The sequence below is a fragment of the Balaenoptera borealis genome (assembly GCF_965194805.1).
Source record: "Balaenoptera borealis genome assembly, chromosome: 3".
NCBI classification, from domain to species: Eukaryota; Metazoa; Chordata; class Mammalia; order Artiodactyla; family Balaenopteridae; genus Balaenoptera; species Balaenoptera borealis.
Genome location: NC_138866.1, coordinates 12,189,838 through 12,205,140, shown reverse-complemented (window position 1 = coordinate 12,205,140; position 15,303 = coordinate 12,189,838). Strand labels below are relative to the sequence as shown.

Below are 15,303 nucleotides of genomic sequence, written 5' to 3'. Positions count from 1 at the left end.
ATCCCTTTTTATCTTACCGAAGACACTATTCTTTAAAAGACGAAAATGGATTGGCAGTAGTCCAAGCCCCTGCTTCCCCACCTGCATCTTCCCTTGGGCTCCTCAACACAGCCCTACCTCCAGCTGGGAAAGCACTGATGAGGTCCTTTCTCCTCATGATAACTCTGTGCAGTAGGAATTATTACCTCCATTGTATTGGAGGGGGTTAAGAGAGGTTAGGTAACTTCCCCATGGCCACACAGCTACTCATTGATACCGCTGAGACTCCAAAGTCTGCATATATAGCCTTTTTAAAGGGCATTTTTTTTTTGTAAGTAAACGGAATCCTACTTATGAAAATACATTCAACGAGAAAGGCAAAATGTTGATAGTTGTTGAAGCTGAGTGACCATTATACTATTCTATTTACTTTATATGTGTTGTACATTTCCCATAATAAAATATTTTAAAAATATATTATATTTACAAGGTTATTCCTTGCTCCCATTGCTTGGAATAGCAAAAAGAGTATAAAGAGCCTTATCATCCATCAACTAGGCATCGATAGGGTTAAAGTAAGGGACTTCCAAAAATAGACTATTGTGCAACCAATACAAAAAATTGGACATATAAGAGTACATACTGGATGACACCTCTGATATAGAATTCAAAATGAGGTAGTGACTGGGAGGGGGCACAAAGGCCCTTCTGGGTGCTGCTAATATTCTAATTATTCCTCCGGGTGCTGGTTCCACAGGGGTGTGTACACTTAAGATCTGTGAAGTCTTATGTATGTTACACTTTATTTTAAAAAAGAAAAAGACTGAAGGAGTTCCTTATGGGCTGGTATTGAAAGACTTCCAATAAATTTTGTAGGTCAAAATTGTAGAATATCGGTAATTTCACATCGATCAAACTAGTACATTAATAAGTGTAACAATAAGTTGTAGAACTGTGTGTAAAGCATGCCACCGTTTGAGAATAATGTATATACACAAGTTCTTGCTTGCATGTGTATAGAGAAGACCTCTCCAGAAGGATATAGGAGAAGCTGTTAGCATTGTTTGTCTCCTAGGAAGGAAACTGGGTAGGCGGCTGGGGAAGAGATGTGAGAGGAGAATTAGCCCTTCCCTGCTCACCTTTTGCTATAATTTGAATTGTGTACCATGTACCATATTTTGTACCTATTCAAAATATGAGGTTAATTTAATTTAATAATATACTCTATTTGTGTAGAGCTCTTTGGTGGGGTAAGGAAGAGGGTTTTTTTTGTTGTTTTTGGGGGTTTAAAAAAAATATTTATTTATTATTTATTTGGTTGTGCCGGGTCTTAGTTGTGGCTCGTGGGCTCCTTAGTTGTAGCATGGGCACTCTTAGTTGTGGCATGCATGTGGGATCTAGTTCCCCAACCAGGGATTGAACCTGGATCCCCTGCATTGGGAGCGCAGAGTCTTAACCACTTTGCCATCAGGGAAGTCCCTAGGAAGAGTTTTAAATGACTTAGTCCATTACCTCACTTATACTATCAACCCTTCTGAAGGATAAGAAGGGAGAGGAAATCAGTATGACTGTTCTCTACATGAGCAAATGGAGAGCCTTGAAAGCAAAACTGTCCAGAGACCCATCTTGGACCAGAGATTGCTCCCACCTTAAAACTCTAGGGTTGGAAGAGGGGAGAGAATAAGAGTTCCAATAAAATTCTGAGTCTTGATTTTGCCACTTACCTGTTGGGTGACCTTGGACAAGTCACTTAACCTCTAGGCATCTCAGTTTCCTCACCTGCAAAACAGAGATACTATTTACCTCTCAGGGTAGCTGTGGGAATGAAATAAAAGTTAGTTATCCTCGTGATTGTCACTGTGTCTAAATTCCCACCCCTACACACTCCTCTCCCAAATATCTTTAATAACTGGTAAATTATCCACTTCCACGGACGAAACAGCCCCGCTCACCGTTGAGCAGGTCAAATTGCTAGAAAAGTTCTGTCTTGCATTGAATCCAAATCTGCTTCCCTATGTGGAACTACCTTCCATGGATTCTAATTCTCCCCTCAGCAGCCACGGGCTAGTCCCTCTTCTACGCAACCAACTTCCTTTTTGTGAAAACAGTTCTACCCCTTGATCCTGCTGGTATTCTCTTCCCCAGGCTGAACAACGTCACCCCCAACCCTGCCCCGCCGGTGTCACGTGACCCTTGTGTCACGTGACCCTGCGGCAGCCTGGTCTGTCTCCTCCTCCCTGGGCTGCATCATTCTTGGTTTGCACTGAACTTGCACCAATGAAGCAACCTGGAGTTCACAGGCTGCTTAACACCATCTCCTCCATCCCACGCTTGGGTTGCAAATTCTTTTTAAGGGAGAACAGGTTTTGCATGCGTCCCTATTAAATTTTTGTTCATTGCTCAAGATCTTTTTCCAAGATGAATTCTCCTAAAGTATTAAGTATCACTCCCAGCTTTAAACAACTACAGATATGTTGACCTTGACTTTTGTGACTTTATCAGAGTTATCAATAAAAAATTTACTGGGACAGGTGCTGGAGTGAAGCACTTGGTCCAGGTTGGCACTGATCCACTTCTTTCTTCAACATTTTGGGGCCACTGCTGATTGTCTAATTCAGGGTGCCACCCACTCCACTCACTCAGCTTACATTTCCCCAACTTCTCCACAAAGACTGGGTGAGAGGCTTTGTCAGCTGTCCTGCTAACATCAAAATGCACGTTTTAATCGCATTCCTGATTTAGCAACTCTGTTTTAAAAAAGAAAATGAGATTTGTGAGCATGAACTACCAAATGAGTCTGGTTAGTTTCTCAGCACTTCCCTTCCTAAGTGTTTTTTGTTTGTTTTTTTGGTTTTTACTTGCAAAATAAGGATCCCAACCCCTGCCTCTTCTCCCAGCATCAGAATCAAATACAACACAACTACAGAACGACTTACGACATGTAAACTGTAGTAGAGGGAAAAGTTTTCAATCAGCAGTAACCGCGCCTCCGATAAACCTCGTTGGCTACGATACTGCCACTGCGCAAAGCTAAATTGCAGTATAAATGTAAGAGGTTATCACCTGCTAAATGGGACTTTCCTGGCTCCATTGAAACTCAGTTTGCTCACAATGCCGTGGGTTGGAAGACAGATGGACTATTTTTTTTAAAAAAGGTAATGCTTCAAATTGGAGGGGAAATTCACAAAATTAGATCTTTAATGATAGATTTTTGACTATTAATATTAAATTGTTCATTTTTTCACTGTCCAAAAATAACTACATTGCAGTGCCTTTCTAGGAGTGAATGCAAAACGCGGAAGTGGACACTATGAACTGTCTACGGTTGTGCTGGTGTCTACACATACTCTCTCCTTTGACCCCCCCACAATAACTCTGTCAAAGAGGAAACTCTCCATTTGGCAGAGGAAAAAACAGACCCAGGGAGATCAGAGCCACACGGACAATAAACAGTCCAGATTGAAGCCCAAACCGAGCCTATCTGGTTCTGGAGCCCTCATTGCCTCCAGCTGGCCAAGCCTTGCTACCCCTGACTTACTGCTTACAAGGCTGGTTCCCGCCCTTTGTCTTAGCTCCTCAGGAACACTCCAGAACTCCCTGGGCCCTTCCGGCATTACCTTCTCTTTCTACTTCCTCAGTACTAATAAAGCCTTTCATTTCTTATATTGTCCAAACTTGGCCCAAAACAATCCGAAAACTAAAATGGCAGCCAACGCCGAAGAACTGCATTGGGCAGCAGCTCCACACCACAGGTCCTCCCACCCTGGAAGGCGGGAAGTTGTTGTCCTGATGCCCTAGCGGCTTCCGCTCTCCTCCTCCCTCCATCAGGCCTCTCAGTGAGTATGTGTCAGTTACCACCTAGTCCCGCCTTAACCCTCTGAAATCTCACGATGTCCCCACCAGTCACCCAAGATGGTGCTCCCTAAGTTTCCTAGTGATCTCGTGGCCAAATACAATGCCCTTTACTCCATTCTAACTGTTCCTTTGTCTCTTTGAAGTGTTTGACCATTGATGACCCATCTTCTCTCTTGTGTCCATGACTGTTACCTTGTTTTTCCCCATGTAAGTCTGACTACATTTTCCCAGCCCACCCCCCACTGTTTCTCTTCCTCCCTGATAACCAGAGTCCCCCAAAGTTAGGTCCAGCCTTTCTTTTTCATGTGGTTTTTGGTTTGGGGTTTTGAAGGGTGGTGGTTTGTGGTTTCTTTTTTTTAATAGTAATAGCTCAACAATTATGTTTGATGGCAAAACGATATATGTTCTCACACTATGTTCTGTAGGTTGGTGGTTAGGGCTAACTAGTATGGCAGCTCTCTCTTTAAGGTACCAGAGATTCAAGCTCCTTCCATCTTGTTGCTTTGCAGTCTCTAGACCTTCCTCTACCTGGTCCAAAATGGCACACCACAACCACACCCACAATTCAGGAAGCAGGATAGAAATTGACAGCCACACCTAGCTGCAAGGGATGCTGGGAGATGTAGTCTATGTTCTGAGAGATCACAAACCTACTTACCTAAAAATCTGGAGTTCTCTTACTCTGAAAGCAGAGAATGGACATCAGAGGACAAGCAGCAACCTCTGCCAGAACCCTTAGGAGCATCAATTTCATGCTCAATTTCTCTTTCTTTTCCCATCTTTATTTCCATAGTGAGGATATTTCTCCATTGCCATTTATGTTGCAAATATTTTCCTCAGTTTGTCTTCTGCCTTTTATTTTTGTTCACAACATTTTTGGAAACACATACAGTTTGCATTTTTATGTATTTAGATGACTTAATCCTATCCTTCATGGTTTCTGCCTTCATTGTCATGCTTATGTTAAACATATAATGACCTTTAAAAATATTGGTTCTGGGAGACGCATATGGGGATATATGTATACGTATAGCTGATTCACTTTATTATACAGCAGAAACTAACACAACATTGTAAAGCAATTATACTCCAATAAAGACGTTAAAAAATATATATATATTGGTTCTGTTTCACTGGAGAAGCCTGACAAATACAGGACCCTAAGCAAGTTTTTAACCTTGCTGAGCTTCAGGTTGTCAGCTATAAAATGGGAGCAAAGGGCTTCCCTGGTGGCGCAGTGGTTGAGAATCTGCCTGCCAATGCAGGGGACACGGGTTCGAGCCCTGGTCTGGGAAGATGCCACATGCCACGGAGCAACTGGGCCCATGAGCCACAATTACTGAGCCTGCACGTCTGGAGCCTGTGCCCCGCAACAAGAGAGGCTGCGATAGTGAGAGGCCAGCGCACCGTGATGAAGAGTGGCCCCCGGTTGCCACAACTAGAGAAAGCCCTCACGCAGAAACGAAGACCCAACACAACCATAAATAAATAAATAAATTATAAAAGATCACCAGAGATATCAGCTTCATTTAAAAAAAAAATGGGAGCAAAAATATATCATGGTGTTGTAACGGAGACAGTATTCATAAAGCACCTAGCAGGTGTCAAGGCACAGTAGGCTCTCAGCAAAGGGTAGCGCTCTCTCTTTCTCTATCATGAGGCACTGATTGGTCAATAGTGCAAGTAGGTGTGCATAAGCCAAGGAAGGGCATAACATTGGTCAATTACCAGAGCCCCCAAATGGTTGTTTTTGACCATTTTAGTTTTATACTTGTTTTTTGTAGGGAGGATTGACTGACCTCTTCACACTGCCCTGGCTGGAGATCCCTCATAATATCCTTATTGTCTATTCTTAAATGTTTAAAACATTTCACATATACACACACACAAATTAAAGGATGACAGCAGGGGTAAATACTTTTCACCAACTAAAACTAATGTCTGAAGGGAAAAAAATAAAAGTGAAAAGACTTATAAAAATGGAAGTATTAATATCTCAAGTAGCAATTTTGTGGAGAATTGATGTTTACCATCATCAATATGTTTCAACACAGGAGCTACAGTTGGCAAGTGCAGTCCTAAAGGAAGCAACACAGTTTGAACGCCTGTATCCAGGCTACTCTAGTAGTAAATTTGCATGAGGCCCTGCAAATGCCTTAGAGAGATGACTTTGAAATGATTCCAAAATTTTTCAAAGACTGTACATTCCATATAAGTTTTCAAAAATAAAAAATTACCTCATTAGTCTACAACTTGTAACTTTATCACCATCATTCCCTTTTTATTTGAGGAGAGTGCCTGCAAATCCCTCTCATAAAGGGACTAATGTGTTAGCTCTCATATAACGCCGTGGTTCTTTAAATACAGCTAAACGGAAAGAGCTGCGTAGGAAACCTGAGCAAACTTATGTTACTTTCTTTCCAACTCTTTTCTTTAAATGAAATCATGATTCCCTTCACCACCTGGGATGGTCCTTGCCCTTTGGGAAATCTATGCACTTTAAATACACACCCATTTACCCATGGGTCCATAAGGGCTTGAGACTGATTCGCCATTGTTGGAGGAAACCTCCTCACAATATAATGTCCTTCAACATCTAAAATGCCTTATATTTTGCAAAGTAGAATAATGTATCTTACATTCTTAACAGTCCAAGTATATCTAGAAAACTTTACCAAACTCTTAAGTTACATTAAGTTCACAAATATTTTCAATCACTGAGATTTAATTTTTGAGGGTCAGAAATAGTTCACTGAAGCCTAAGAATATTTGAGGTGAAAAGGAGAGTACTCTTGTAAAATAAAGTCACAGCTGAAAATGATCATGGTCAAAACATCATTATAGGGCAAATTATTAATTTCTTAACCCAAGAAGGGCTAAAAGACGGATACACAGTAATAGCCAAGGCAGAAAACCAACTAAGGGTTCAAATATTTGCCTTAAGTGATCCATTTATTAACATTCTTAAAATTTTCTCTATCTCCAAAACAAATATTGTTGTAATTATAATGAATTAATAATTTACTGGATGTATTAAATTATGATAATAACATGCTGTAAAACTTTCAGATATATCATATATTCACATGACCTAAATTCCAAGGACAGGAAAACAAGGTTCAGGTTAGTAATAATTTGTATTCCACTAGAATTGGTTAGAGTGAGAACTGTTTTTTACCTGACATTTAATTTGCTAGCCTGCTCCCTTCTAGGGTGCGCCAGTGGTACTTCCTTTGAGATGTGCTTAACCACCACGCCCCCCATCTGTCTGTCAGGCCTAAGTCAGGGCCCTCAGGCACTTGGCACGTGCCCACGAGCACTGCTCTAGCACCTGGACAAGCGTCTGTCTCTCCCATTTGACTGAATCCCTCAAGCCTCAGACCCTCCTCTCCCTCATCTGTAGCAGATAAAGCTCCTTGCCAACCTCACAGTAGAAAACTTGCATTTTCCCTCCACCCGCTACCCGCATGTCCCCTCTCTTCCATCACTCCCGTCCTAGTAGGAGTCCTCCCTGAGGCCAATCCCCCATCCGTGTTCGGACTCTATCAGCTCCCCCCTCAGAAACTCTTCTCTCCACTCTTCAGCCTCCATCTAAATGTGTCCTTCGCACAAGCATTCACACGTGCTCAAGTCTCCCAGCTTGCAAGTGCCTCCACCCCACTCTCCTCTTCTACTATCTCCTTTCCCCTTCACAACCTGATTTCTCAGAAGAGATGCCTATAAACACCATCACCACTTGCTCAGCACCTGCTCGACCTACTTAACATGGCTTTCACTCCCACCATTCCACCAACACTTCTCTAACCCACAGCCAACAACTTCCTGAGCCAGTTCCTAAATCCAACTGATTCTTCTTAAAACTCAGCCCACCAGAGCAGCAAGAACTTCAGGCGTTTGACCTCTCCTTACCTTTTTGAAACAACACTTGGATTTAGTAACACCCCCATCCCTGACATTCTTATCTACTTTTTGGCAGTAATTATCACAACTTCTAATATATGTGTAGAACTATAGACTTTATAAAGCATTTCCACAAGTGGTACATTTATTCATTTAATAGATATTATGAATGAATGGGTCATTTCATCCTTATAACCCATAAGTTTAATAAGTGTGTGTTATTTCAGAGACAAGAAAAATCAGTCCCATAGTCAAAGTAATTTTGTTAAAGGTCACACAGAAAGGTTCAAAATCTGTACTCCAATCCATCTCTCAAATTTAAAACCCATGTTCCTTCCAATCCTACCACATGAACAGTTAAAAATATACAAGTTCCACATCTAAGAAAAAATGAATACATAACTGATTATTTTGCAGAAAAACCAAGAGCCCAATGATGCATAGTATCACCTCTGGAGGAAAAAAAGGGCTGGCTAAAACCTCTCAGATCCTCTTTTCACACATAATCTTGAGCATCTATTAAATCGTTCATACTTAACATTTCCAAGGCTCAAACAGTATCCTAACAGCAGACATCCGGTGAACACTTGAAGATAACAGCTTCAGTAGTTCATCAACTTCTGCTGTAAACAACATGTGTAAGTCATTTCTCCCCCTTCTAAAGAAAAAGTCAGCAGCTGTTTGCTAAAAAAGTTTTTTTTTTTATTGTGAATGAAGACATTGCCAACTTACATGTATCATTTTTATTTGGAATAGTTTTTTTGCCTTGCAGTGCTCCTGAGAAATTCAGAAATGCATTGACTTTAGCTCTATAAAACACAACCCAGTATTAAGGCTGGGCTGTAAATATCCCACTAGATATTTCCCTAAAAGTCAAAAGACAAATTATCAGTTTTAAGTAGAGAAACCTTAATAAGTTAAAAAGTAAAGACTGGCAAATAATCACAAATGTCAGATCATTAAAAGTACCATTATTTTTTCCATAGGAATATATAAATGTTATACTTAACTTGATATTTAAAAAACTAAAGATAAATTTTTGTTAATGGAAGATGCTTTAGTTTGATATATGAAAAACTTCATTAGCCTTAAAAATCAAATTTAAATGCCTTAAGTTTGACACATAATAGCTCTTTATCAATAATTCTTATTATGTCTTGTCCCTGAAGCATAGTTGGGGTATTTTTCCACCTACTGACTGGAAAAGTATTCTGACTTTTTCCCCCTTTCAATTACCCATTAAAAGGTTAAAATAAACTAGAGGCTTTATTTGGGGGGGATATTTAGTATTTAGTTGGATGGTTTTAAGAAAGTCATTCCTTTTTCCCCCATGTTTTTGTTGCTTAGTTTTGGTTTTGTTTTTTTCTTTCAATTCAATAATGGCAGGAACTAAAAACTCAACCATGAGATACAGTATTATACTAAAATCAAATCCAATGACTGGATGAATTTTCTACTACAATATAGCAGTTGAAAATCATTAGGAATGCTGTGAAAAACTGTGGCAGCTATGGAAAAATTCAACCACAAATTTTAGTAAGTTTATAGAGAAGTAAACAGCAAAATTACTGTAGTTAAAATACTGCAGTAAAATTAGTGTTAGCAATGTCCAACTGCTAACATTAGAATTACAAGCTTCATCACTGTATGGTTCCTAAGAAGATTCCTTGAGCAGGTGGTTCATCTCTGACTCAACTTAGTTTCAGAAAAGTAGATGAGTTATGCCTGGTTTAGATCAACAAACACTTGGTATGCACACCAGTGAGCTATAGTTTCGATGAAGATACAACTGAAACATTAGGTACTACAGCTTTAGGACGAGGTCACATACTTTTTAAAATAGCAGCCATGTAAGGTCATGTTGGGATGTTTAGATATGCAATCCACCCATAACAGCTTTCCAACTTATGTTAAACTATGGGGTAACGGGGGGGATAGGCTGTTTGGAGCAGGGAAGGAAATACTGAAAATGTCATAAAAGGCATTTAAAATATGATGACATGCTACTTATACCCACCATGCATCTCCTTTTCAAATTAAAAGAGGGAATTTTTTTCTATATTTCTTCAAAATGAAGGATGATGTTGTCTTTTTTTTTTTTTTTTAACTTAGAAACTTTTATTTCGGATGCTCCACACTGAAAGAAAACTTCAATGGCAGGCAGCAAATAATTTAGGATGGTCAGTGAAAGTATCTTTGAAAGGACCTTATAAAACCTAAGAGTAATAATTTCGTAGAGAAACAATAATGGGCAAACCGGACAGGAGACAGTTGGATAGTTCTAATAAAGCACTTGTATGACAACTTCCTTTAAAGTATGCTAAATAAAGAATGGCAATATAAATAAATTAGCAAAGAAGACAGGGGATGTTCTGAAGGAGCAATGTCTAAGTTACTAGATTTTTCAGAAAAACAAGTTTTATCCATCAATACATAAAGACTTCCAATCCTCTAAATACAGTACAAAGTATACAGTTAATCACAGCAAAATTTACAAACAACCAAATTTAGCCCTGGTCAGAGCCAGGCCTATTTACATATTTGGATTAGTATCGTTTTCACCTTTCCTTATTATACAGAGGTTTCTATTTTAAAGGCATATCGAAATTTACAAAATTTGCAAAGAAATGTCTTTAAATGTACAACTTCAACAACTAATACAAACATGAACATCCCGACGTAATTAAATTCCAAGTCAGGATTTTTATGAGGGGTTTATAAAAAAATTAAAGGAATACTCCCTTACCGCTAAGTTCCAAACACCTGGTGCTGGTGTCGTTGAAGTGATTTCACTACCCTCAGTGACCGTGAGGATGAGAATGGATGACTCCAAGGTGGCCATACCTCTCATGTCAATACCTCAGATAGAGGCAGGAGGTGTCACGTCTAGTGATATTGCTAATTATAGTTATGTAAATGCAGCTGTAGAATTTAACACTTAGATGAAAGTTGTGAGTAGGTGTGTAGAAACAGTTTTAAGATGTTATCTTTAAAGAGACACCTTAGCTCTTAAAACTAAACCGTATGTTCACAGTATGTACTCAACAGTAAAGAGGAACAAGTTTCCGATATATTCAGCGACTTAGAAGGATCTCAAGGGAATTATGCTGAGTGAAAAAAGCCAGTCTCAAAAGGTTACATACTGTAGGATTCCACCGAATGGCACTCTTGAAATGACAAAATTATAGAGAAGGAGTGTAGTGAGGGGTTGCCGGAGGTTAAGGAGCCGGTAGGGAAGGAGGTGGCTATGATTGTGAAAGGGGAGCACAAGGGGTCCTTGACGAAACTGTTCTGTCTCTGCACTGTCATCACATGAATCTACACACGTGATGAAATTGCATAGTACCAGATACACACACCTTCCACCTTAGGACACCTGTGACCTCCCAGGGACAGCCTTGTTCTTGGCCTGTCTACTCCACGTCCTCTTAAAGATGATTAATATATACTTTAGATCAATTTTTGCACTATGCAGATAAGCCACCACTATTTTCTTCTTCCCTTTTTTTGGTAAATCTGTTGATTATCTTTAAAAGATAAACTACATGTCTCTAGCTTAAATGAGCTTGAAAAGGAAATAAAGAGCTGATATATAGCTACTAGTGTTTTCGTCTTTCTTTTAATTTTTCTTATTTTTGTAAATTAAAATTAAAAGAGTGAATGTTTCTAGCTTAAGTTACATCAAATCAGACAGGGAAAAAAGCAGATAATATAGCAAACACTTCCTCCTGTAACACCTGCAATTTCTAAAAGCATTAAGAATACTTCTATTAAATTTAGATAAAGTACAACTGCGAACAAATACATGACTTTTTCCAAAAGGCCACTTTGTGATAAAGTACATACATATAGTGTTCACAGGGTTTTTTTAAAGTGCTATATATGTCATCTCTGGCTTAAGAATCACCTACTGCTTTAAAAGGTCTTTCAACACAACTCCGGCGCTGTTGTCAGGTAACACTGGCAAAGGCGTAAATGTGGGCAGTACGTCTGAGATGGGTTTCAAAAGGAGATGCCCAGGCCCTCCAGGTCCAAGTCCAGCTGGGTTAATGAGAGGCACAGCCGCAGAGCGGGGAGCCAGGAACGGATTCACATCTGTTCTTCTACCAGACCTGGATTCAGTTGTATCTAAATGACAAAATATGAATGATTTAATCTCCCATATGTTATTTGCTCACTGTTATACATGTGTTTTAGGTTCCTAGATTTGGCCCCCATATAAATTTCATTCACATGCTGCTGGGTTCTGGATCGGATAAACAGGGTCTATGAAACACAGAAGGTGAAAGAGGATAAGGCAATAAATAGAGAAAGAAATGGAAGTGAGAAATATTTGTATGTAGAGCTAATACTTTATTAAACACATTAGTATTGTTGTCTTATACTTAATACCAGTTATATATAACTGATTAACGTCATTTACTATAACAACAGTTTTTTAAAAGATGTTTTCTATGTAACCAGGCAAACTCTATCTAACTACCTGAAAGATGGGAGGACTTGAGAACTTGTTTTGCCCAAATAATTATAAAGGTCATGAAAAAAACTAGCATCCATATTACAATGATAACAATCAGATTTACTATTAATTTACCAAAAGAAAAAACAACTTATGCATTACATTAAATGATCACCTTTTAAAAGGTGATCAAAAGTGTTCAAAAGTCTGAAAATAATTCTCATTAGATTATTTCTCTGTAAAGTCAGGCTGAACAATTAAGTTTCTACTGGAACAGGCATTTGGTTTACGTACTAATTTCTTAGTGGGCAGAATTCTGCTTTATTACCCAAGACTGTTAACAACTTCATTGTTGAGAGACAAGCAGCCTGTCGAAGGCACCCACTTCAGCAGTGGGAAACTCAAATAAAAGAGGCCTCCTAAACACAGGGAGCATTGAGACAAATTCATCAAATCTTCTTATCATTGAGCATCCTTGGGTCCCCAAGTTGTACTTTCCTGAGAATGACAATTTTCCAAACTCTCAAAAAGCTTCTGGTGCTATGTGGTAAGCTCTGGCTTTTGTCTCTGATCAATACAAATGAAGCTGCGCATGTGACTCGATAACTGAAGGTGGGGAGGTGTATGAAAGAGGAGGAGAGGGAAGAAGGGGAAGGGGTGGAGACAGGGGGAAGGAGGGGGAGGGAGGGGAGACCCTGCCAAAAGAAATTTTGGAATCAAAATTTAAATAATGTACATTTAAATAAAATTTAAATAAAATAAATTTAAATAAAATAGAATAAATTTTAGCTTCAAGATGCTAAAATCTAGTATAACAAGAAAAAGTGTTTTAGTATAGTCTACACATGTTAAAGTTGAGACTTTTTTTTTTTTTTAATAAATTTATTTATTTATTTATTTATTTTTGGGTGTGTTGGGTCTTCGTTTCTGTGCGAGGGCTTTCTCTAGTTGCGGCGAGCGGGGGCCACTCTTCATCGCGGTGCGCGGGCCTTTCACTGTCGCGGCCTCTCTTGTTGCGGAGCACAACCTCCAGATGCGCAGGCTCAGTAGTTGTGGCTCACGGGCCCAGTTGCTCCGCGGCATGTGGGATCTTCCCTGACCAGGGCTTGAACCCGTGTCCCCTGCATTGGCAGGCAGACTCTCAACCACTGTGCCACCAGGGAAGCCCGAGACTTTTCTAAAGACTAAATTTAGTAGACAAATCTTTTGTCTAAAATAATTCTACCACTTTCTCTTTCTATAAAAGTTCAGGAAAATAGAAATATTCATCTCAATAAGAACTAAGGAAGTTCTTTAAATTTCAGAATATAAATTCAGTATTTTATCCAAATTTAAGTATCTGGCATGTGACAAACTTGACAGTATACAATACGTACCTTTACAGTCCAACTAGCAAACATGTTAGTCTGTATTAAAATATGAAGATTTCATATAAAAGACAGCCCTTCCAATAAAGAATTCGTATATAGTCTAATGGATTATACTTTAATTTGAACTCAAGAAACTTTAGTACATGCCAATATAGGGGATATAAGTAGCATAAGATCCTTACAACCTAGTGGGGTAGAAAACTACATCCACATATTGTAGAACCACCATACCATTTGTTTCCAGGCAGGCCTTTCAACATATAAGAACTCTTCATAATGTTCTTGGATGTGTAGGCCAGTTTACTAAACAGCTCTTGTACATATTATTAACACACCAACTTTGGGTTTTGAGTGTAACACTTAGATTATCACAGGGGAAAAATCTTTCTCTAACTATAAACTACAATTCGAAAGGAAAATGCGTGAACAAGCAAAGGTTTACCAGTTCAACCACCACTTCCACGAATAATTCAAGGTGTCTTATGCAGAGAGAGAAGAATTATTCCAATATATAAAGGGAAAATATATCATATTGCTTAAATTAATCTAAGCTAATTAAATATCAGGTTGCTACAAGAATATATGAAGCCAAAATCTAATGCCTTACTGGAATTTTGGAAGAAGTCATTGCACATTTTCAAAAACACTAAAAATTTAGTTAATATCACTGTAAAACATAATCAAAAATCATCAATTTTTTAAATTGTAGAAAAAATAAGTATCTGATTTTACCTTTAAAGCTTCCGGGTACACTTGTATCTAGTTTTCTCCTTCCTGGTGAATCTAGAGGTTTCATATCATGAACAGAAAGCTTGGGTGGTGGAATAGATGGATGAGATTCTGTTTCTAGAAATTTAACAAAAAGTTCTGAAAAAGACTAAGAGAAAATATTTGGGATATATTAGGCAGATAATAAAATTATATTCACTACAGCTAAGAAACTGTACCAGCTATTCTAATACTAAAAACTAGTCATGCTATCTGAATCATTTCTTTAAGAACAAGCCTTATGAACAATTAAAAGTGCTAGCACTCTGATACACAGGTATCAATCAAAAACTTTAACAATTTAATCAATAATGTTTGATGACAACACTTGTTACAAACCTCATAATGAGAATTAGCCATCAGATAACAGATTTCTCACCATCAATGGCATTTAAGACATCGTCTTAAAATCATTTTAGTAACTGTTTACATAGACATAAAAAAATTTCAACAGAAAACAAGCATTAAAGTTCTATTTTTCTACAGTAACACCCAATGAATGAGTACAGCAAAAGCTCACCAGTAATATTATCAGATTAAAATAATGTAATGTAGAACTTTCCTTTAAATTAAATTTTATGCCATCCAATTTGAGTTCTATCTTTCACCAGCTTTGCGTAAGTCACCTATCCTCAGTTTCCTCTTCAGTAAAAAAAAAATAAAATAAAGAAGTAAACTCGACATTCTAACTCACAGTGCTACTCAATTCAATTAATACTCATCTTAAGCCTACTATATACCAGGCATCATGTTTTTGTGTTTAGTAACTGCCTCCTCCTACCAGAATGTAAGTTTGCTGAGGGAAAGCACTTTACCTATTTGGTTTGCACCTGCATCCTCAATGCTCAGAACAGTCTGGTACACAGCAGGTGCTCAATAAATATTCACTGGCTCAATGACTAAGTAGATACATACAGGCATAAAATAGAGCCTCTGTCTTTAAGAATCTCATAACTTAGTAGTAAGAGGTAA

The 15,303-nt window shown here is 38.5% G+C and overlaps 1 protein-coding gene across 6 annotated transcripts in view; it reads right to left on the bottom strand.

The window, feature by feature from the left end:
• Positions 1-2,845: 2,845 nt before the first annotated feature.
• Positions 2,846-15,303, bottom strand: part of TRIP11 (thyroid hormone receptor interactor 11) — an 80,106-nt gene continuing 67,648 nt past the window's right edge. For all 6 annotated transcript variants that reach the window (XM_082384473.1, XM_082384476.1, XM_082384474.1 and 3 more), the window contains 2 exons: positions 14,296-14,440; positions 2,846-11,862 (listed from right to left, as the gene is read on the bottom strand). In XM_082384473.1, the coding sequence (XP_082240599.1) occupies positions 11,642-11,862; positions 14,296-14,440 (366 nt within the window). In that variant the 3' untranslated portion in view covers positions 2,846-11,641. The remainder of the gene's footprint in view (positions 11,863-14,295; positions 14,441-15,303) is intronic.